Source organism: Mya arenaria, chromosome 13, assembly GCF_026914265.1.
Source record: "Mya arenaria isolate MELC-2E11 chromosome 13, ASM2691426v1".
In the NCBI taxonomy this organism is placed as follows: domain Eukaryota; kingdom Metazoa; phylum Mollusca; class Bivalvia; order Myida; family Myidae; genus Mya; species Mya arenaria.
The window spans coordinates 47,629,400-47,652,585 of record NC_069134.1 but is presented as its reverse complement, the minus strand read 5'-3'; the positions used below and the strand labels follow the sequence as shown (position 1 = coordinate 47,652,585).

The 23,186-nt window shown below is 41.3% G+C and overlaps 1 protein-coding gene across 7 annotated transcripts in view; it reads left to right on the top strand.

Moving 5' to 3' along the window:
• The window catches only part of LOC128214543 (uncharacterized), a 124,200-nt gene that overhangs the window by 58,673 nt on the left and 42,341 nt on the right, over window positions 1-23,186 (top strand). For all 7 annotated transcript variants that reach the window (XM_052921060.1, XM_052921058.1, XM_052921061.1 and 4 more), the window contains exon 3: window positions 5,100-5,221. In XM_052921060.1, coding sequence (XP_052777020.1) covers window positions 5,100-5,221 — 122 coding nt within the window. The remainder of the gene's footprint in view (window positions 1-5,099; window positions 5,222-23,186) is intronic.

Genomic DNA, 23,186 nt, shown 5'->3' with positions numbered 1-23,186 from the left:
GCGACCGCATACAGTTCGTCATTGCATACAGGCCATCGCATATAGTTCGTCACCGCATACAAGCCACTACATATAGTTCGTCACCGCATACAAGCCACTACATATAGTTCGTCACCGCATACAAGCCACTACATATAGTTCGTCACCGCATACAAGCCACTACATATAGTTCGTCACCGCATACAAGCCACCGCATATAGTTCGTCAACGCATACAGGCCACCGCATATAGTTGGTTATCGCATTACAAGCCACCACATATAGTTCGTCACCGCATACAGACCACCGCATATAGTTGGTTATCGCATTAAGGTAACCGCATATAGTTCGTCACCGTATACAGACCACCGCATATAGTTCGTCACCGCATACAGGCCGCTGCATATAGTTCGTCATCGCATACAGGCCAACGCATATAGTTCGTCAACGCAAGCAAGCCACCGCATGCAGTTCGTCATCTTATACAAGCCACCACATATAGTTCGTCACCGCATACAGTCCACCACATATAGTCCGTCACCGCAAACAGGCCACCGCATGCAGTTCGTCATCTTATACAAGCCACCACATATAGTTCGTCACCGCATACAAGCCACCGCATATATAGTTCGTCATCGCATTACAAGCCACCACATAAAGTTCGTCACCGCATACAGACCACTGCATATAGTTTGTCACCGCATACAGGCTGCTGCATATAGTTCGTCATCGCATACAGGCCAACGCATATAGTTCGTCATCGCATTAAGGTAACCGCATATAGTTCGTCACCGCATTAAGGTAACCGCATATAGTTCGTCACCGCATACAGGCCGCTGCATATAGTTCGTCACCGCATACAGGCCAACGCATTTAGTTCGTCATCGCATTAAGGTAACCGCATATAGTTCGTCACCGCATACAGGCCGCTGCATTTAGTTCTTCAGCGCAATAAAGTAACCGCATATAGTTCGTCACCGCATTAAGGTAACCGCATATAGTTCGTCACCGCATACAGGCCGCTGCATATAGTTCTTCATCGCATTAAAGTAACCGCATATAGTTCGTCACCGCATACAGGCCGCTGCATATTTTCGTCACCGCATACAGGCCGCTGCATATGGTTCGTCACCGCATACAGGCCACCGCATATAGTTCGTCACCGCATACAGGCCGCTGCATATAGTTCGTCACCGCATACAGGCCGCTGCATATAGTTCGTCATCGCATTAAGGTAACCGCATATAGTTCGTCACCGCATATAGGCCGCTGCATATAGTTCGTCATCGCATACAGGCCAACGCATTTAGTCCATCATCGCATTAAGGTAACCGCATATAGTTCGTCACCACATAAAGGCCACCGCATATAGTTCGTCATCGCATAAAGGTAACCGCATATAGTGCGTCACCGTATACAGGCCACCGCATATAGTTCGTCATCGCATTAAGGTAACCGCATATAGTTCGTCACCGCGTTAGTGTTTTGGCTATCTGGTCCCATAAAGCAACCCCATGGTTTTTGGACACGTGTCTTATAGTGTTTTGTCTATCTGGTCCTGTTAAGCAACCCCATAGTTTTTGGACACATGTCTTATAGTGTTTTGGCTATCTGGTCTTGCTAAGCAATCCCATGGGTTTGGGACACATGTCTTATAGTGTTATGGCTGTCTGGTCCTGTTGAGCAATCCCACGGTTTTAAGACACGTGTCTTATAGTGTTTTGGCTATCTGGTCCTGTTAAGCAACCCCATGGTTTTAAGACACGTGTCGTATAGTGTTTCGGCTGTCTGGTCCTATTAAGCAATACCATGGTTTTAAGACACGTGTCGTATAGTGTTTTGGCTATCTGGTCCTGTTAAACAATCCCATGGTTTTAGACACGTGTCTTATAGTGTTTTGGCTATCTGGTCCTGTTAAGCAATACCATGGTTTTAAGACACATGCCTTATAGTGTTTCGGCTATCTGGTCCTGTTAAACAACCCCATAGTTTTTGGACACGTATCTTATGTTGTTTTGGCTATCTGGTCCTGTTGAGCAATCCCATGGTTTTAAGACACTTGTCTTTTATTGTTTTGGCTATCTGGTCCTGTTAAGCAACCCCATGGTTTTTGGACACGTGTGTTTTAGTGTTTTTGCTATCTGGTCTTGTTAAGCAATCCCATGGTTTTAAGACACGTGTCTTATAGTGTTTTGGCTTTCTGGTCCTGTTAAGCAACCCCATGGTTTTAAGAAACGTGTATTATAGTGTTTTGGCTATCTGGTCCTGTTGAACAATCCCACGGTTTTAAGACACGTGTCTTATAGTGTTTTGGCTATCTGGTTCTGTAAAGCAATCCCGTGATGTTTGGACACATGTCTTATAGTGTTTTGGCTATCTGGTCCTATTAAGCAACCCCATTGTTTTAAGACACGTGTCATATAGTGTTTTGGCTTTCTGGTCCTGTTAAGGAATCCCATGGTTTTAAGACACATGCCTTATAGTGTTTTGGCTATCTGGTCATGTTAAGCAATCCCATGGTTTTCGCACACGTGTCTTATAGTGTTTCGGCTATCTGGTCCTGTTAAACAACCCCATAGTTTTTGGACACGTATCTAATGTTGTTTTGGCTATCTGGTCCTGTTGAGCAATCCCATGGTATTAAGACACGTGTCGTATTGTGTTTAGGATATCTGGTCATGTTAAGCAACCCCATGTTTTTTTGGACACGTGTCTTATATATTTGGCTGTCTGGTCCTGTTAAGCAATCCCATGGTTTTTGGACACGTGTATTATAGTGTGTTGGCTGTCTGGTCGTGTTTAGCAATCCCATGGGTTTAAGACACATGTCTTATAGTGTTTTGGCTATCTGGTCATGTAAAGCAACCTCATGTTTTTTTGGACAAGTTTCTTATTGTGCTTTGGCTGTCTGATCCTGTTAAGCAACCCTATGGTTTTTGGACACGTGTCTTGAAGTGTGTTTGCTATTTGGTCCTGTTAAGCAATCCCATGGGTTTTGGACACTTGTCTTATTGTGCTTTGACTGTCTGATCCTGTTAAGCAACCCCATGTTTTAGGACACGTGTCTTTTAGTGTTTTGGCTGTCTGGTCCTGTTAAGTAACCCTATGGTTTTAAGAAACATTTCGTTTTGTGTTTTGGCTGCCTGGTCCTGTTAAGCAATCCCATGGTTTTCGGACACGTGTCTTATAGTGTTTTGGCTATCTGGTCCCATGGTATTTGGACACGTGTCTTATAGTGTTTTGGCTGTCTGGTCCTGTTAAGCAATCCCATGGTTTTTGGACACGTGTCTTATAGTGTTTTGGCTATCTGGTCCTATTAAGCAACCCCATGGTTTTTGGACACATGTGTTATAGTGTTTTGTCTATCTGGTCCTGTTAAGCAACCCCATGGTGTTTGGACACATGCCTTATAGTGTTTTGGCTATCTGGTCCTATTAAGCAACCCCATGGTTGTGGACACATGCCTTATAGTGTTTTGACTATCTGGTCCTATTAAGCAACCCCATGGTTTTTGGACACATGCCTTATAGTGTTTTGGCTATCTGGTTCTGTTAAGCATTCCCATGGTTTTTGGACACATGCCTTATAGTGTTTTGGCTATCTGGTCCTGTTAAGCAACCCCATGGTTTTTGGACACATGCCTTATAGTATTTTGGCTATCTGGTCTTGTTAAGCAATCCAATGGTTTTTGGACACGTGTCTTATAGTGTTTTGGCTATCTGGTCCTGTTAAGCAACCCCATGGTTTTTGGACACGTGTCTTTTAGTGGTTTGGCTATCTGGTCCTGTTAAGCAATCCCACGGTTTTGGACACGTGTCTTATAGTGTTTTGTCTTTCTTGTCCTGTTAGACAACCCTATGGTTTTTGGACACATGTCTGATAGTGGTTTGTCTATCTGGTCCTGTTAAGCAGTCCCACGGTTTTTGGACACGTGTCTTATAGTGTTTTGTCTATCTTGTCCTGTTAGGCAACCCCATGGTTTTTGGACACGTGTCTTATAGTGTTTGGCTATCTGGTCCTGTTAAACAATCCCACGGTTTTTGGACACGTGTCTTATAGTGTTTTGTCTATCTTGTCCTGTTAGGCAACCCCATGGTTTTTGGACACGTGTCTTCTAGTGTTTTGTCTATCTTGTCCTGTTAGGCAACCCCACGGTTTTTGGACACGTGTCTTATAGTGTTTTGTCTATCTTGTCCTGTTAGGCAACCCCATGTTTTTTGGACACATGTCTTATAGTGTTTTGGCTATCTGGTTTTGTTAAGCAATCTCATGGTTTAGACACGTATTTGATTGTGTTTTGTTTATCTGGTCCTGTTAAGCAACCCCATGGTTTTTGGACACGTGTCTTATAGTGTTTTGGCTATCTGGTCCTGTTAAGCAACCCCATGGTTTTTGGACACATGTCTTATAGTGTTTTGGCTATCTGGTCTTGTTAAGCAATCCCATGGTTTTTGGACACGTGTCTTATAGCGTTTTGGCTTTCTGGTCCTGTTAAGCAATCCCATGGTTTTTGGACACGTGTCTTATAGTGTTTTGGCTATCTGGTCCTGTCAAGCAACCCCATGGTTTTTGGACACGTATCTTATAGTGTTTTGGCTATCTGGTCCTGTTAAGCAACCCCATGGTTTTTGGACACATGCCTTATAGTGTTTTGGCTATCTGGTCCTATTAAGCAATCCCATGGTTTTTGGACACATGTCTTATAGTGTTTTGGCTATTTGGTCCTATTAAGCAATCCCATAGTTTTTGGACACGTGTCTTATAGTGTTTTGGCTATCTGGTCCTATTAAGCAACCCAATGGTTTTTGGACACGTGTCTTATAGTGTTTTGGCTATCTGGTCCTGTTAAGCAACTCCATGGTTTACGCATCCCATTGCTGTAAAGCAATCCTTATAATTTTTGGACACGTGTCTTATCTCATAAACATTATGTTACACCACCGTCAGCTTTATATGTATTTAATTTAGCTCGATTGTAAAAAGTGCTTAACGAGCAGATATAAATCCCTCTCGGGTCCGTTTCCTGGACTGTATCTAGTGAAAGTACAACTAGTGGGGATCGAGCCGACTAACACTTTGGTGAGAGGCTGATAGTAATACACCAGGACCGTGTATTTGCAGGTATTTCTTCGGATCGTTGGTGAACCAGTGCGAGTGTCCTCAAGGATTCGAGGGAGCCTACTGTGAGATAGAGACAGGAAAGATGGTCGCCAACTTCTCCCGACCGCGATCAGAACCGAAAGGTGGGCGTGCATTATATGAACACTTAAATTTATAATAAGTATGAATAGGTAAGCTATGTTTATGAAAGACGTAACAAACATACATTTTGAAGTTTCTTTAAATTCCATGCAGCCATTTCAGACTTCCTGTGAATATTGAACGCAATAAATGTGTTAAATCAGAAAAATAATTATTCAGTAATAAGACCATTAAAGAAATAGTTTCCATTTTACTGCTTTGTGATGACACATCGAATAGTTGAATTATACAAATGACATCATATAGTTCATACTAAATATTTCAGAATTTGATCGGAATTTGTGTTGTTAGATATTCGCACATATGATAAAGAAACATACAAAGAATGCTTTATGCGGTTTAAAAACTCGAATGGCCTTAAATTGTTTCCTAATTCAAAACATTTTTATATGCGTTTTCTTCTAAAACAATGATAAATTTACTGTTTTTATGCACAAATCATCACTCTGAAGCAAATATCGTTTTCCCCCCAAAAAAGTCGATTAAGGAGTCTAGCGGCCTAGCGGCTTAGAGGTGTGAAGTTAGCGGCCTAAAATTGTTTCCTATTTCGAAGTATTTATACATGCGTTTTCTTCTACACAATGATAAATAAAAAATTGCGATTATCAACATTTATTTTTTCTCAAAAAGTTGATCAAACTGTTCAGCGGCCTAGCAGCGTGAAATTAGCGGTCTGTCGGCCTAGCGGCCTATAAATGTTCCTTTATTTAAAGTATTTATACATGCGTTTTCTTCTAAATCAATGATAAGTTTATGGTTTTTATTCACAAATCAACATTCTTTAGCGAATATCAGAAAATTGTTATGTAATGCATTATTTTAAGAGGAAAACACATGAGGCTTAAGTGTGTGTCATGAGGGAGCACATTTAAGCCTCATGCATGTGTTTGTCATGTGGGTACATTTAAGCCTCATGTATGTGTTTGTCATGTGGGAGCACATTTAAGCCTCATGTTTGTCATGTGGGTACATTTAAGCCTCATGTATGTGTTTGTCATGTGGGAGCACATTTAAGCCTCATGTTTTTCATGTGGGTACATTTAAGCCTCATGCATGTGTTTGTCATGTGGGAGCACATTTAAGCCTCATGTTTGTCATGTGGGAGCACATTTAAGCCTCATGCATGTGTTTGTCATGTGGGAGCACATTTAAGCTTCATGTATGTGTTTGTCATGTGGGAGCACATTTAAGCCTCTTGTTTGTCATGTGGGAGCACATTTAAGCCTCATGCATGTGTTTGTCATGTGGGAGCACATTTAAGCCTCATGTATGTGTTTTCCATGTGGGAGTACATTTAAGCCTCATGTATGTGTTTGTCATGTGGGAGCACATTTAAGCCTCATGTTTGTCATGTGGGTACATTTAAGCCTCATGCATGTGTTTGTCATGTGGGAGCACATTTAAGCCTCATGCATGTGTTTGTCATGTGGGAGCACATTTAAGCCTCATGCATGTGTTTGTCATGTGGGAGCACATTTAAGCCTCATGTATGTGTTTGTCATGTGGGAGCACATTTAAGCCTCATGTTTGTCATGTGGGAGCACATTTTAGCCTCATGTTTGTCATGTGGGAGCACATTTAAGCCTCATGTATGTGTTTGTCATGTGGGAGTACATTTAAGCCTCATGTATGTGTTTGTCATGTGGGAGCACATTTAAGCCTCATGTTTGTCATGTGGGTACATTTAAGCCTCATGCATGTGTTTGTCATGTGGGAGCACATTTAAGCCTCATGCATGTGTTTGTCATGTGGGAGCACATTTAAGCCTCATGCATGTGTTTGTCATGTGGGAGCACATTTAAGCCTCATGTATGTGTTTGTCATGTGGGAGCACATTTAAGCCTCATGTTTGTCATGTGGGAGCACATTTTAGCCTCATGTTTGTCATGTGGGAGCACATTTAAGCCTCATGTATGTGTTTGTCATGTGGGAGTACATTTAAGCCTCATGTATGTGTTTGTCATGTGGGAGTACATTTAAGCCTCATGTATGTGTTTGTCATGTGGGAGCACATTTAAGCCTCATGTTTGTCATGTGGGTACATTTAAGCCTCATGCATGTGTTTGTCATGTAGGAGCACATTTAAGCCTCATGTTTGTCATGTGGGTACATTTAAGCATCATGCATGTGTTTGTCATGTGGGAGTACATTTAAGCCTTATGCATGTGTTTGTCATGTGGGAGCACATTTAAGCCTCATGTTTGTCATGTGGGAGCACATTTAAGCCTCATGTTTGTCATGTGGGTACATTTAAGCCTCATGTATGTGTTTGTCATGTGGGAGCACATTTAAGCCTCATGTTTGTCATGTGGGAGCACATTTAAGCCTCATGCATGTGTTTGTCATGTGGGAGCACATTTAAGCCTCATGCATGTGTTTGTCATGTGGGAGTACATTTAAGCCTCATGTTTGTCATGTTGGTACATTTAAGCCTCATGTATGTGTTTGTCATGTGGAAGCACATTTAAGCCTCATGTTTGTCATGTGGGAGCACATTTAAGCCTCATGCATGTGTTTGTCATGTGGGAGCACATTTAAGCCTCATGTTTGTCATGTGGGAGCACATTTAAGCCTGATACATGTGTTTGTCATGTGGGATTACATTTAAGCCTCATGCATGTGTTTGTCATGTGGGAGCACATTTAAGCCTCATGTTTGTCATGTGAGTACATTTAAGCCTCATGTATGTGTTTGTCATGTGGGAGCACATTTAAGCCTCATGTTTGTCATGTGGGAGCACATTTAAGCCTCATGCATGTGTTTGTCATGTGGGAGCACATTTAAGCCTCATGCATGTGTTTGTCATGTGGGAGTACATTTAAGCCTCATGTTTGTCATGTGGGTACATTTAAGCCTCATGTATGTGTTTGTCATGTGGAAGCACATTTAAGCCTCATGTTTGTCATGTGGGAGCACATTTAAGCCTCATGCATGTGTTTGTCATGTGGGAGCACATTTAAGCCTCATGTCTGTCATGTGGGAGCACATTTAAGCCTGATACATGTGTTTGTCATGTGGGAGTACATTTAAGCCTCATGCATGTGTTTGTCATGTGGGAGCACATTTAAGCCTCATGTTTGTCATGTGAGTACATTTAAGCCTCATGTATGTGTTTGTCATGTGGGAGCACATTTAAGCCTCATGTTTGTCATGTGGGAGCACATTTAAGCCTCATGCATGTGTTTGTTATGTGGGAGCACATTTAAGCCTCATGTTTGTGTTTTTCATGTGGGTACATTTAAGCATCATGCATGTGTTTGTCATGTGGGAGCATATTTCAGCCTCATGTTTGTGTTTTTCATGTGGGTACATTTAAGCATCATACATGTGTTTGTCATGTGGGAGCACATTTAAGCCTCATGTTTGTCATGTGGGAGCACATTTAAGCCTCATACATGTGTTTGTCATGTGGGTACATTTAAGCCTCATGCATGTGTTTGTCATGTGGGAGCACATTTAAGCCTCATGTTTGTCATGTGGGAGCACATTTAAGCCTCATACATGTGTTTGTCATGTGGGAGCACATTTAAGCCTCGTGTTTGTCAAGTGGGAGTACATTTAAGCAATATGTATGTGTTTGTCATATGGGAGCACATTTAAGCCTCATGTTTGTCATGTGAGTACATTTAAGCCTCATGCATATGTTTGTCATGTGGGAGTACATTTAAGCCTCATGTTTGTCATGTGAGTACATTTAAGCCTCATGTATGTGTTTGTCATGTGGGAGCACATTTAAGCCTCATGTTTGTCATGTGGGAGCACATTTAAGCCTCATGTTTGTGTTTTTCATGTGGGTACATTTAAGCATCATGCATGTGTTTGTCATGTGGGAGCACATTTAAGCCTTATGTTTGTGTTTTTCATGTGGGTACATTTAAGCCTCATACATGTGTTTGTCATGTGGGAGCACATTTAAGCCTCATGTTTGTCATGTGGGAGCACATTTAAGCCTCATGTTTGTCATGTGGGAGCACATTAAAGCCTCATGTTTGTCATGTGGGAGCACATTTAAGCCTCATGTATGTGTTTGTCATGTGGGAGCACATGTAAGCCTCATGTTTGTCATGTGGGAGTACATTTAAGCCTCATGTATGTGTTTGTCATGTGGGAGCACATTTAAGCCTCATGTATGTGTTTGTCATGTGGGAGCACATTTAAGCCTCATGTATGTGTTTGTCATGTGGGAGCATATTTAAGCCTCATGCATGTGTTTGTCATGTGGGAGCCCATGTAAGCCTCATGTTTGTCATGTGGGAGCACATTTAAGCCTCATGTATGTGTTTGTCATGTGGGAGCACATTTAAGCCTCATGTTTTTCATGTGGGTACATTTAAGCCTCATGTTTGTCATGTGGGAGCACATTTAAGCATCATACATGTGTTTGTCATGTGGGAGCACATTTAAGCCTCATGTTTGTGTTTTTCATGTGGGTACATTTAAGCCTCATGCATGTGTTTGTCATGTGGGAGCACATTTCAGCCTCATGTTTGTCATGTGGGAGTACATTTAAGCCTCATACATGTGTTTGTCATGTGGGAGCACATGTAAACCTCATGCATGTGTTTTTCGGTTCCTTGAGAGAGGGCGTCCGTCCATACCGGCGCTCAAAGTTCCGCGTCCTCTAACGCCAAATACTGGATCAAGCACTGTTCATCATTTATTTTTGAAAATACAGTTTTCCCCTTGCATTATGTTACTCCTTTATATGATGTACATTCTATCACTTGATAGATACGATATATTTCAAATGCAATAACATGTTGTAAAGATTTGCCTCAGGTTCTTATGTAAATGTGATGTTGTGGAATTATATTTCAGTTACTTTGAGTGGAAACTGTTGTTTATTTCACCTACCAATCACAGCAAAATATGCTGTCTGAAAAATACTTTTAATCTAGATTAAGTTAGGCTATTTACGTCACTCTTGGGAAAGAGCTTATAAAATAAGTATTTTCTTATTTTATCAAACCATTTTGTACAACCTAAACACGAAGAATAAAATTGCCCTGATAAAATGATGAGTATCTTGATTTTAGTTGCATTGCCGATACGATATAGAAAACTTGAGACATCGAGATGTTTTAACACTCTTAAGGGTTGGATCTTGAGTGTGAGGTTTCGATGTAAAGTATGGGGTTGAGATCGTTTCGATCCCTATTTGTCTCCTAACTGTTTGGGTTAGATCTATTGTATGGTGGTGAGATCGTTTCGATCCCCATTTGTCTCCTAGCTGTTTAGTTTGGATCAATAGTATGGTTGTGAGACCGTTTCGATCCTTATTTGTCTCCTAGCTGTTTAGGTTGGATCTATAGCATGGGGTTGAGATCGTTTCGATCCATATTTGTCTCCTAGCTGTTTGGGTTGGATCAACAGTATGTAGGTGAGATCGTTTCGATCCCTATTTGTCTCCTAGCTGTTTAGATTGAATCTATAGTATGGTGGTGAGATCGTTTAGATCCCTATTTGTCTCCTAGCTGTTTAGATTGAATCTATGGTATGGTGGTGAGATCGTTTCGATCCCTATTTGTCTACTAGCTGTTTAGTTTGGATCTTTAGTATGGTTGTGAGATCGTTTAGATCCCTATTTGTCTCCTAGCTGTTTTGGTTGGATCTAGAGTATGGTTGTGAGATCGTTTCGATCCCTATGTGTCTCCTAGCTGTTTGAATTGGATCTACAGTATGGGGGGGGGGGTGAGATCGTTTCGATCCCTATTTGTTTCCTAGCTGTTTGTGTTGGATCTACAGTATGGGGTTGGGACCGTTTCGATCCCTATTTGTCTCCTAGCTGTTTGTGTTGGATCTACAGTAGGGGGGTGGGACCGTTTCGATACCTATTTGTCTCCTAGCTGTTTGTGTTGGATCTATAGTATGGGGTTGAGATCGTTTCGATCCCTATTTGTCTCCAGCTGTTTGGGTTGGATCTATAGTATGGTGGTGAGATCGTTTCGATCCCTATTTGTCTCCTAGCTGTTTAGTTTGGATCTATAGTATGGGGGTGAGATCGTTTCGATCCCTATTTGTCTTCTAGCTGTTTAGATTGAATCTATAGTTTTGTGGTGAGATCGTTTCGATCCCTATTTGTCTTCGAGCTGTTCAGATTAAATCTATAGTATGGTGGTGAGATCGTTTCGATCCCTATTTGTCTCCTAGCTGTTTAGATTGAATCTAAAATATGGGGGTGGGACCGTTTCGATTCCTATTTGTCTCCTAGCTGTTTGTGTTGGATCTATTGTATGGGGTTGAGATCGTTTCGATCCCTATTTGTCTCCTAGCTGTTTAGATTGAATCTATAGTTTTGTGATGAGATCGTTTCGATCCCTATTTGTCTTCTAGCTGTTCAGATTGAATCTATAGTATGGGGGTGAGATCGTTTCGATCCCTATTTGTCTCCTAGCTGTTTAGATTGAATCTATAGTATGGTGGTGAGATCGTTTCGATCCCTATTTGTCTCCTAGCTGTTAAGTTTGGATCTATAGTATGGGGGTGAGATCGTTTCGATCCCTATTTGTCTCCTAGCTGTTTAGATTGAATCTATAGTTTTGTGGTGAGATCGTTTCGATCCCTATTTGTCTTCTAGCTGTTCAGATTGAATCTATAGTATGGTGGTGAGATCGTTTTGATCCCTATTTGTCTCCTAGCTGTTTAGATTGAATCTATAGTATGGGGGTGGGACCGTTTCGATTCCTATTTGTCTCCTAGCTGTTTGTGTTGGATCTATTGTATGGGGTTGAGATCGTTTCGATCACTTTTTGTCTCCTAGCTTTTTGTGTTGGATCTATTGTATGGGGTTGAGATCGTTTCGATCCCTATTTGTCTCCTAGCTGTTTGGGTTGGATCTATAGTATGGTGGTGAGATCGTGTCGATCCCTATTTGTCTCCTAGCTGTTTAGTTTGGATCGATAGTATGGGGGTGAGATCGTTTCGATCGCTATTTGTCTCTTAGCTGTATTGTTTGGATCTATAGTATGGGGGTGAGATCGTTTCGATCCCTATTTGTCTCCTAGCTGTTTAGATTGAATCTATAGTATGGTGTTGAGATCGTTTCGATACCTATTTGTCTCCTAGCTGTTTGGATTGAATCTATAGTATGGTGGTGAGATCGTTTCGATCCCTATTTGTCTCCTAGCTGTTTAGATTGAATCCATAGTATGGTGGTGAGATCGTTTCGATCCCTATTTGTCTTCTAGCTGTTTAGATTGAATCCATAGTATGGTGGTGAGATCGTTTCGATCCCTATTTGTCTCCTAGCTGTTTAGATTGAATCTATTGTATGGTGGTGAGACCGTTTCGATTCCTATTTGTCTCCTAGCTGTTTAGTTTGGATCTATAGTATGGTGGTGAGATCGTTTCGATCCCTATTTGTCTTCTAGCTGTTTAGATTGAATCTATAGTATGGTGGTGAGATCGTTTCGATCCCTATTTGTATCTTAGCTGTTTAGTTTGGATCTATAGTATGGTGGTGAGACCGTTTCGATCCTTATTTGTCTTCGAGCTGTTCAGATTAAATCTATAGTATGGTGGTGAGATCGTTTCGATCCCTATTTGTCTCCTAGCTGTTTAGATTGAATCTATAGTATGGGGGTGGGACCGTTTCGATTCCTATTTGTCTCCTAGCTGTTTGTGTTGGATCTATTGTATGGGGTTGAGATCGTTTCGATCCCTATTTGTCTCCTAGCTGTTTAGATTGAATCTATAGTTTTGTGATGAGATCGTTTCGATCCCTATTTGTCTTCTAGCTGTTCAGATTGAATCTATAGTATGGGGGTGAGATCGTTTCGATCCCTATTTGTCTCCTAGCTGTTTAGATTGAATCTATAGTATGGTGGTGAGATCGTTTCGATCCCTATTTGTCTCCTAGCTGTTAAGTTTGGATCTATAGTATGGGGGTGAGATCGTTTCGATCCCTATTTGTCTCCTAGCTGTTTAGATTGAATCTATAGTTTTGTGGTGAGATCGTTTCGATCCCTATTTGTCTTCTAGCTGTTCAGATTGAATCTATAGTATGGTGGTGAGATCGTTTTGATCCCTATTTGTCTCCTAGCTGTTTAGATTGAATCTATAGTATGGGGGTGGGACCGTTTCGATCCCTATTTGTCTCCTAGCTGTTTGTGTTGGATCTATAGTATGGGGTTGAGATCGTTTCGATCACTTTTTGTCTCCTAGCTTTTTGTGTTGGATCTATTGTATGGGGTTGAGATCGTTTCGATCCCTATTTGTCTCCTAGCTGTTTGGGTTGGATCTATAGTATGGTGGTGAGATCGTGTCGATCCCTATTTGTCTCCTAGCTGTTTAGTTTGGATCGATAGTATGGGGGTGAGATCGTTTCGATCGCTATTTGTCTCTTAGCTGTATTGTTTGGATCTATAGTATGGGGGTGAGATCGTTTCGATCCCTATTTGTCTCCTAGCTGTTTAGATTGAATCTATAGTATGGTGTTGAGATCGTTTCGATACCTATTTGTCTCCTAGCTGTTTGGATTGAATCTATAGTATGGTGGTGAGATCGTTTCGATCCCTATTTGTCTCCTAGCTGTTTAGATTGAATCCATAGTATGGTGGTGAGATCGTTTCGATCCCTATTTGTCTTCTAGCTGTTTAGATTGAATCCATAGTATGGTGGTGAGATCGTTTCGATCCCTATTTGTCTCCTAGCTGTTTAGATTGAATCTATTGTATGGTGGTGAGACCGTTTCGATTCCTATTTGTCTCCTAGCTGTTTAGTTTGGATCTATAGTATGGTGGTGAGACCGTTTCGATCCCTATTTGTCTTCTAGCTGTTTAGATTGAATCTATAGTATGGTGGTGAGATCGTTTCGATCCCTATTTGTATCTTAGCTGTTTAGTTTGGATCTATAGTATGGTGGTGAGACCGTTTCGATCCTTATTTGTCTCCTAGCTGTTTAGATTGAATCTATGGTATGGTGGTGAGATCGTTTCGATCCCTATTTGTCTCCTAGCTGTTTAGATTGAATCTATAGTATGGGGGTGAGATCGTTTCGATCCCTATTTGTCTTCTAGCTGTTTAGTTTGGATCTATAGTATGGGGGTGAGATCGTTTCGATCCCTATTTGTCTCCTAGCTGTTTAGATTGAATCTATAGTTTTGTGATGAGATCGTTTCGATCCCTATTTGTCTTCTTGCTGTTCCGATTGAATCTATAGTATGGGGGTGAGATCGTTTCGATCCCTATTTGTCTCCTAGCTGTTTAGATTGAATCTATAGTATGGTGGTGAGATCGTTTCGATCCCTATTTGTCTCCTAGCTGTTTAGTTTGGATCTATAGTATGGGGATGAGATCGTTTCGATCCCTATTTGTCTCCTAGCTGTTTAGATTGAATCTATGGTTTTTTGGTGAGATCGTTTCGATCCCTATTTGTCTTCTAGCTGTTCAGATTGAATCTATAGTATGGTGGTGAGATCGTTTTGATCCCTATTTGTCTCCTAGCTGTTTAGATTGAATCTATAGTATGGGGGTGGGACCGTTTCGATTCCTATTTGTCTCCTAGCTGTTTGTGTTGGATCTATTGTATGGGGTTGAGATCGTTTCGATCCCTATTTGTCTCCTAGCTGTTTGGGTTGGATCTAGAGTATGGGGGTGGGACCGTTTCGATCCCTATTTGTCTCCTAGCTGTTTAGATTGAATCTATAGTATGGTAGTGAGATCGTGTCGATCCCTATTTGTCTACTAGCTGTTTAGATTGAATCTATAGTATAGTGGTGAGATCGTTTCGATCCCTATTTGTCTTCTAGTTGTTAAGATTGAATCTATAGTATTGTGGTGAGACCGTTTCGATCACTATTTGTCTCCTAGCTGTTTAGTTTGGATCTATAGTATGGGGGTGAGATCGTTTCGATCCCTATTTGTCTCCTAGCTGTTTGTGTTGGATCTATTGTATGGGGTTGAGATCGTTTCGATCACTTTTTATCTCCTAGCTTTTTGTGTTGGATCTATTGTATGGGGTTGAGATCGTTTCGATCCCTATTTGTCTCCTAGCTGTTTGGGTTGGATCTATAGTATGGTGGTGAGATCGTGTCGATCCCTATTTGTCTCCTAGCTGTTTAGTTTTGATCTAAAGTATGGGGGTGAGATCGTTTCGATCCCTATTTGTCTCTTAGCTGTATTGTTTGGATCTATAGTATGGTGGTGAGAACGTTTCGATCCCTATTTGTCTCCTAGCTGTTTAGATTGAATCTATAGTATGGTGTTGAGATCGTTTCGATCCCTATTTGTCTCCTAGCTGTTTAGATTGAATCTATAGTATGGTGGTGAGATCGTTTCGATCCCTATTTATCTTCTAGCTGTTTAGATTGAATCCATAGTATGGTGGTGAGATCGTTTCGATCCCTATTTGTCTTCTAGCTGTTTGGATTGAATCCATAGTATGGTGGTGAGATCGTTTCGATCCCTATTTGTCTCCTAGCTGTTTAGATTGAATCTATTGTATGGTGGTGAGACCGTTTCGATCCCTATTTGTCTCCTAGCTGTTTAGTTTGGATCTATAGTATGGTGGTGAGACCGTTTCGATCCCTATTTGTCTTCTAGCTGTTTAGATTGAATCTATAGTATGGTGGTGAGATCGTTTCGATCCCTATTTGTATCCTAGCTGTTTAGTTTGGATCTATAGTATGGTGGTGAGACCGTTTCGATCCTTATTTGTCTCCTAGCTGTTTTAGATTGAATCTATAGTATGGTGGTGAGATCGTTTCGATCCCTATTTGTCTCCTAGCTGTTTAGATTGAATCTATAGTATGGTGGTGAGATCGTTTCGATCCCTATTTGTCTTCTAGCTGTTTAGTTTGGATCTATAGTATGGGGGTGAGATCGTTTCGATCCCTATTTGTCTCCTAGCTGTTTAGATTGAATCTATAGTTTTGTGATGAGATCGTTTCGATCCCTATTTGTCTTCTAGCTGTTCAGATTGAATCTATAGTATGGGGGTGAGATCGTTTCGATCCCTATTTGTCTCCTAGCTGTTTAGATTGAATCTATAGTATGGTGGTGAGATCGTTTCGATCCCTATTTGTCTCCTAGCTGTTTAGTTTGGATCTATAGTATGGGGGTGAGATCGTTTCGATCCCTATTTGTCTCCTAGCTGTTTAGATTGAATCTATAGTTTTGTGGTGAGATCGTTTCGATCCCTATTTGTCTTCTAGCTGTTCAGATTGAATCTATAGTATGGTGGTGAGATCGTTTTGATCCCTATTTGTCTCCTAGCTGTTTGAATTGGATCTATAGTATGGGGGTGAGATCGTTCCGATCCCTATTTATCTCCTAGCTGTTTGTGTTGGATCTACAGTATGGGGTTGGGACCGTTTCGATCCCTATTTGTCTCCTAGCTGTTTGTGTTGGATCTACAGTAGGGGGGTGGGACCGTTTCGATCCCTATTTGTCTCCTAGCTGTTTGTGTTGGATCTATTGTATGGGGTTGAGATCGTTTCGATCCCTATTTGTCTCCTAGCTGTTTGGGTTGGATCTATAGTATGGTGGTGAGATCGTGTCGATCCCTATTTGTCTCCTAGCTGTTTAGATTGAATCTCTTGTATGGTGGTGAGACCGTTTCGATTCCTATTTGTCTCCTAGCTGTTTAGTTTGGATCTATAGTATGGTGGTGAGACCGTTTCGATCCCTATTTGTCTTCTAGCTGTTTACATTGAATCTATAGTATGGTGGTGAGATCGTTTCGATCCCTATTTGTATCCTAGCTGTTTAGTTTGGATATATAGTATGGTGGTGAGACCGTTTCGATCCCTATTTGTCTCCTAGCTGTTTAGATTGAATCTATAGTATGGTGGTGAGATCGTTTCGATCCCTATTTGTCTTCTAGCTGTTTAGATTGAATCTATAGTATGGTGGTGAGATCGTTTCAATCCCTATTTGTCTTCTAGCTGTTTAGATTGAATCTATAGTATGGTGGTGAGACCGTTTCGATCACTATTTGTCTCTTAGCTGTTTAGATTGAATATATAGTATGGTGGTGAGATCGTTTCGATCCCTATTTGTCTCCTAGCTGTTTAGATTGAATCTATAGTATGGGGGTGAGATCGTTTCGATCCCTATTTGTCTCCTAGTTGTTTAGATTGAATCTATAGTATGGTGGTGAGATCGTTTCGATCCCTATTTATCTCCTAGCTGTTTAGATTGAATCTATAGTATGGTGGTGAGATCGTTTCGATCCCTATTTGTCTCCTAGCTGTTTAGATTGAATCTATAGTATAGTGGTGAGATCGTTTCGATCCCTATTTGTCTTCTAGCTGTTAAGATTGAATCTATAGTATTGTGGTGAGACCGTTTCGATCACTATTTGTCTCATAGCTGTTTAGTTTGGATCTGTAGTATGTGGGTGAGATTGTTTCGATCCCTATTTGTCTCCTAGCTGTATAGTTTGGATCTATAGTATGGTGGTGAGATCGTTTCGATCCCTATTTGTCTCCTAGCTGTTTAGATTGAATCTTTAGTATAGTGGTGAGATCGTTTCGATCCCTATTTGTCTTCTAGCTGGTAAGATTGAATCTATAGTATTGTGGTGAGACCGTTTCGATCACTATTTGTCTCATAGCTGTTTAGTTTGGATCTGTAGTATGGGGGTGAGATTGTTTCGATCCCTATTTGTCTCCTAGCTGTATGGTTTGGATCTATAGTATGGTGGTGAGACCGTTTCGATCCCGATTTGTCTCCTAGCTGTTTAGATTGAATCTATAGTATGGTGGTGAGATCGTTTCGATCCCTATTTGTCTCCTAGCTGTTTGTGTTGGATCTATAGTATGGTGGTGAGATCGTTTCGATCCCTATTTGTCTTCTAGCTGTTTAGATTGAATCTATAGTATGGTGGTGAAATCGTTTCGATTCCTATTTGTCTCCTAGCTGTTTAGATTGAATCTATAGTATTGTGATGAGACCGTTTCGATCCCTATTTGTCTCCTAACTGTTTGGGTTAGATCTATTGTATGGTGGTGAGATCGTTTCGATCCCCATTTGTCTCCTAGCGGTTTAGTTTGGATCTATAGTATGGTTGTGAGACCGTTTCGATCCTTATTTGTCTCCTAGCTGTTTGTGTTGGATCTATAGCATGGGGTTGAGATCGTTTCGATCCCTATTTGTCTCCTAGCTGTTTGGGTTGGATCAACAGTATGGTGGTGAGATAGTTTCGATCCCTATTTGTCTCCTAGCTGTTTAGATTGAATCTATAGTATGGTGGTGAGATCGTTTCGATCCCTATTTGTCTTCTAGCTGTTTGGGTTAGATCAACAGTATGAGGGTGAGATCGTTTTGACCATATTTGTCTTCTAGCTGTTTAGATTGAATCTATGGTATGGTGGTGAGATCGTTTCGATCCCTATTTGTCTCCTAGCTGTTTAGTTTGGATCTATAGTATGGTTGTGAGATCGTTTCGATCCCTATTTGTCTCCTAGCTGTTTTGGTTGGATCTAGAGTATGGTTGTGAGATCGTTTCGATCCCTATGTGTCTCCTAGCTGTTTGAATTGGATCTATAGTATGGGGGGTGAGATCGTTTCGATCCCTATTTGTCTACTAGCTGTTTGTGTTGGATCTACAGTATGGGGTTGGGACCGTTTCGATCCCTATTTGTCTCCTAGCTGTTTTTGTTGGATCTACAGTTGGGGGTGGGACCGTTTCGATCCCTATTTGTCTTCTAGCTGTTAAGATTGAATCTAAAATATTGTGGTGAGACCGTTTCGATCCCTATTTGTCTCCTAACTGTTTGGGTTGGATCTATAGTATGGTGGTGAGATCGTTTCGATCCCTATTTGTCTCCTAGCTGTTTAGTTTGGATCTATAGTAAGGGGGTGAGATCGTTTCGATCCCTATTTGTCTCCTATTTGTTTAGATTGAATCTATAGTTTTGTGGTGAGATCGTTTCGATCCCTATTTGTCTTCTAGCTTTTCAGATTGAATCTATAGTATGGTGGTGAGATCGTTTCGATCCCTATTTGTCTCCTAGCTGTTTAGATTGAATCTATAGTATGGGGGTGGGACCGTTTCGATTCCTATTTGTCTCCTAGCTGTTTGTGTTGGATCTATTGTATGGGGTTGAGATCGTTTCGATCCCTATTTGTCTCCTAGCTGTTTGGGTTGGATCTAGAGTATGGGGGTGGGACCGTTTCGATCCCTATTTGTCTCCTAGCTGTTTGGGTTGGATCTATAGTATGGTTGTGAGATCGTTTCGATCCCTATTTGTCTCCTAGCTGTTTGTGTTAGATCTATAGTATGGGGTTGAGATCGTTTCGATCCCTATTTGTCTCCTAGCTGTTTGGGTTGGATCAACAGTATGGTGGTGAGATCGTTTCGATCCCTATTTGTCTCCTAGCTGTTTGTGTTGGATCTATAGTATGGGGTTGTGATCGTTTCGATCCCTATTTGTCTCCTAGCTGTTTGGGTTGGATCAACAGTATGGTGGTGAGATCGTTTCGATCCCTGTTTGTCTCCTAGCTGTTTGGGTTGGATCTACAGTATGGTGGTGGGACCGATTCGATCGTTATTTGTCTCCTAGCTGTTTGTGTTGGATCTATAGTATGGGGTTGAGATCGTTTCGATCACATTTTGTCTCCTAGCTTTTTGTGTTGGATCTATAGTATGGTGGTGAGATCGTTTCGATCCCTATTTGTCTCCTAGCTGTTTGTGTTGGATCTATAGTATGGGGTTGAGATCGTTTCGATCACTATTTGTCTCCTAGCTGTTTGGGTTGGATCTATAGTATGGGGGTGGGACCGTTTCGATCCCTATTTGTCTCCTAGCTGTTTGGGTTGGATCTATAGTATGGTGGTGAGATCGTTTCGATCCCTATTTGTCTCCTAGCTGTTTGTGTTAGATCTATAGTATGGTGGTGAGATCGTTTCGATCCCTATTGGTCTCCTAGCTGTTTGTGTTAGATCTATAGTATGGGGTTGAGATCGTTTCGATCCCTATTTGTCTCCTAGCTGTTTGGGTTGGATCAACAGTATGGTGGTGATATCGTTTCGATCCCTATTTGTCTCCTAGCTGTTTGGGTTGGATCTACAGTATGGGGGTGGGGCCGTTTCGATCTTTATTTGTCTCCTAGCTGTTTGTGTTGGATCTATAGTATGAGGTTGGGATCGTTTCGATCACTATTTGTCTCCTAACTGTTTGGGTTGGATCTATAGTATGGGGTTGAGATCGTTTCGATCCCTATTTGTCTCCTAGCTGTTTGGGTTGGATCTATAGTATGGGGGTGGGACCGTTTCGATCCCTATTTGTCTCCTAGCTGTTTGGGTTGGATCTATAGTATGGTGGTGAGATCGTTTCGATCCCTATTTGTCTCCTAGCTGTTTGTGTTAGATCTATAGTATGGTGGTGAGATCGTTTCGATCCCTATTGGTCTCCTAGCTGTTTGTGTTAGATCTATAGTATGGGGTTGAGATCGTTTCGATCCCTATTTGTCTCCTAGCTGTTTGGGTTGGATCAACAGAATGGTGGTGATATCGTTTCGATCCCTATTTGTCTCCTAGCTGTTTGGGTTGGATCTACAGTATGGGGGTGGGGCCGTTTCGATCTTTATTTGTCTCCTAGCTGTTTGTGTTGGATCTATAGTATGAGGTTGGGATCGTTTCGATCACTATTTGTCTCCTAACTGTTTGGGTTGGATCTATAGTATGGGGTTGAGATCGTTTCGATCCCTATTTGTCTCCTAGCTGTTTGGGTTGGATCTATAGTATGGGGTTGGGATCGTTTCGATCACTATTTGTCTCCTAGCTGTTTGGGTTGGATCTATAGTATGGTGGTGAGATCGTTTCGATCACTATTTGTCTCCTAGCTGTTTAGTTTGGACCTATTGTATGGGGTTGAGATCGTTTCGATCCCTATTTGTCTCCTAGCTGTTTGGGTTGGATAAATAGTATGGTGGTGAGACCGTTTCGATCCCTATTTGTCTCCTAGCTGTTTGGGTTGGATCTATAGTATGGGGGTGAGACCGTTTCGATCCCTATTTGTCTCCTAGCTGTTTGGGTTGGATCTATAGTAAGGGGGTGAGATCGTTTTGATCCCTATATGTCTCCTATCTCTTGAGTGTGTTTTTGACATCCATTCACGCCAATTTCTCTTCTAGATGTTTGGGATGGCATTTTGAGTGTGTGTTGGGATCTTTTTCACGCTTATCAATTTTCTCATCTAGCTGGATAAATTCTCAAATTTAGAAAGTGAGGTTGGGATGTACAGTGTGTGATTGATAACTTTTCAACTCTATTTCTTTCCAAGCTGTTTGGGGTGGGATGTAGAGTGTGTGGTTGATAACGTTTCAACTCCATTTCTTTCCAAGCTGTTTTGAGGTGGGATGTAGAGTGTGTGGTTGATAACTTTTCAACTCTATTTCTTTCCAAGCTGTTTGGGGTGGGATGTAGAGTGTGTGGTTGATAACTTTTCAACTCTATTTCTTTCCAAGCTGTTTGGGGTGGGATGTAGAGTGTGTGGTTGATAACTTTCAACTCCATTTCTTTCCAAGCTGTTTGGGGTGGGATGTAGAGTGTGTGGTTGATAACTTTTCAACTCCATTTCTTTCCAAGCTGTTTTGAGGTGGGATGTAGAGTATGTGGTTGATAACTTTTCAACTCTATTTCTTTCCAAGCTGTTTGGGGTGGGATGTAGAGTGTGTGGTTGATAACGTTTCAACTCCATTTCTTTCCAAGCTGTTTTGAGGTGGGATGTAGAGTGTGTGGTTGATAACTTTTCAACTCTATTTCTTTCCAAGCTGTTTGGGGTGGGATGTAGAGTGTGTGTTGATAACGTTTCAACTCTATTTCTTTCCAAGCTGTTTTGAGGTGGGATGTAGAGTGTGTGGTTGATAACTTTTCAACTCCATTTCTTTCCAAGCTGTTTGGGGTGGGATGTAGAGTGTGTGGTTGATAACGTTTCAACTCCATTTCTCTCCAAGCTGTTTGGGGTGGGATGTAGAGTGTGTGGTTGATAACGTTTCAACTCAATTTCTTTCCAAGCTGTTTTTGGGTGGGATGTAGATCGTGTGGTTGATGACTTTTCAACTCTATTTCTTTCCAAGCTGTTTTGGGGTTGGATGTAGAGTGTGTTGTTGATTACTTTTCAACTCCATTTCTCTCCAAGCTGTTTGGGGTGGGATGTAGAGTGTGTGGTTGATAACTTTTCAACTCTATTTCTTTCCAAGCTGTTTTGGGGTGGGATGTAGAGTGTGTGGTTGATAACTTTTTAACTCCATTTCTTTCCAAGCTGTTTGTGGTAGGATGTAGAGTGTGTGGTTGATAACGTTTCAACTCCATTTCTTTCCAAGCTGTTTTGAGGTGGGATGTAGAGTGTGTGGTTGATAACTTTTCAACTCTATTTCTTTCCAAGCTGTTTGGGGTGGGATGTAGAGTGTGTGTTGATAACGTTTCAACTCTATTTCTTTCCAAGCTGTTTGGGGTGGGATGTAGAGTGTATGGTTGATAACGTTTCAACTCTATTTCTTTCCAAGCTGTTTTGAGGTGGGATGTAGAGTGTGTGGTTAATAACTTTTCAACTCCATTTCTTTCCAAGCTGTTTGGGGTGGGATGTAGAGTGTGTGGTTGATAACGTTTCAACTCCATTTCTCTCCAAGCTGTTTGGGGTGGGATGTAGAGTGTGTGGTTGATAACGTTTCAACTCAATTTCTTTCCAAGCTGTTTTTGGGTGGGATGTAGATCGTGTGGTTGATGACTTTTCAACTCTATTTCTTTCCAAGCTGTTTTGGGGTTGGATGTAGAGTGTGTTGTTGATTACTTTTCAACTCCATTTCTCTCCAAGCTGTTTGGGGTGGGATGTAGAGTGTGTGGTTGATAAATTTTCAACTCTATTTCTTTCCAAGCTGTTTTGGGGTGTGATGTAGAGTGTGTGGTTGATAACTTTTTAACTACATTTCTTTCAAAGCTGTTTGTGGTAGGATGTAGAGTGTGTGGTTGATAACGTTTCAACTCCATTTCTTTCCAAGC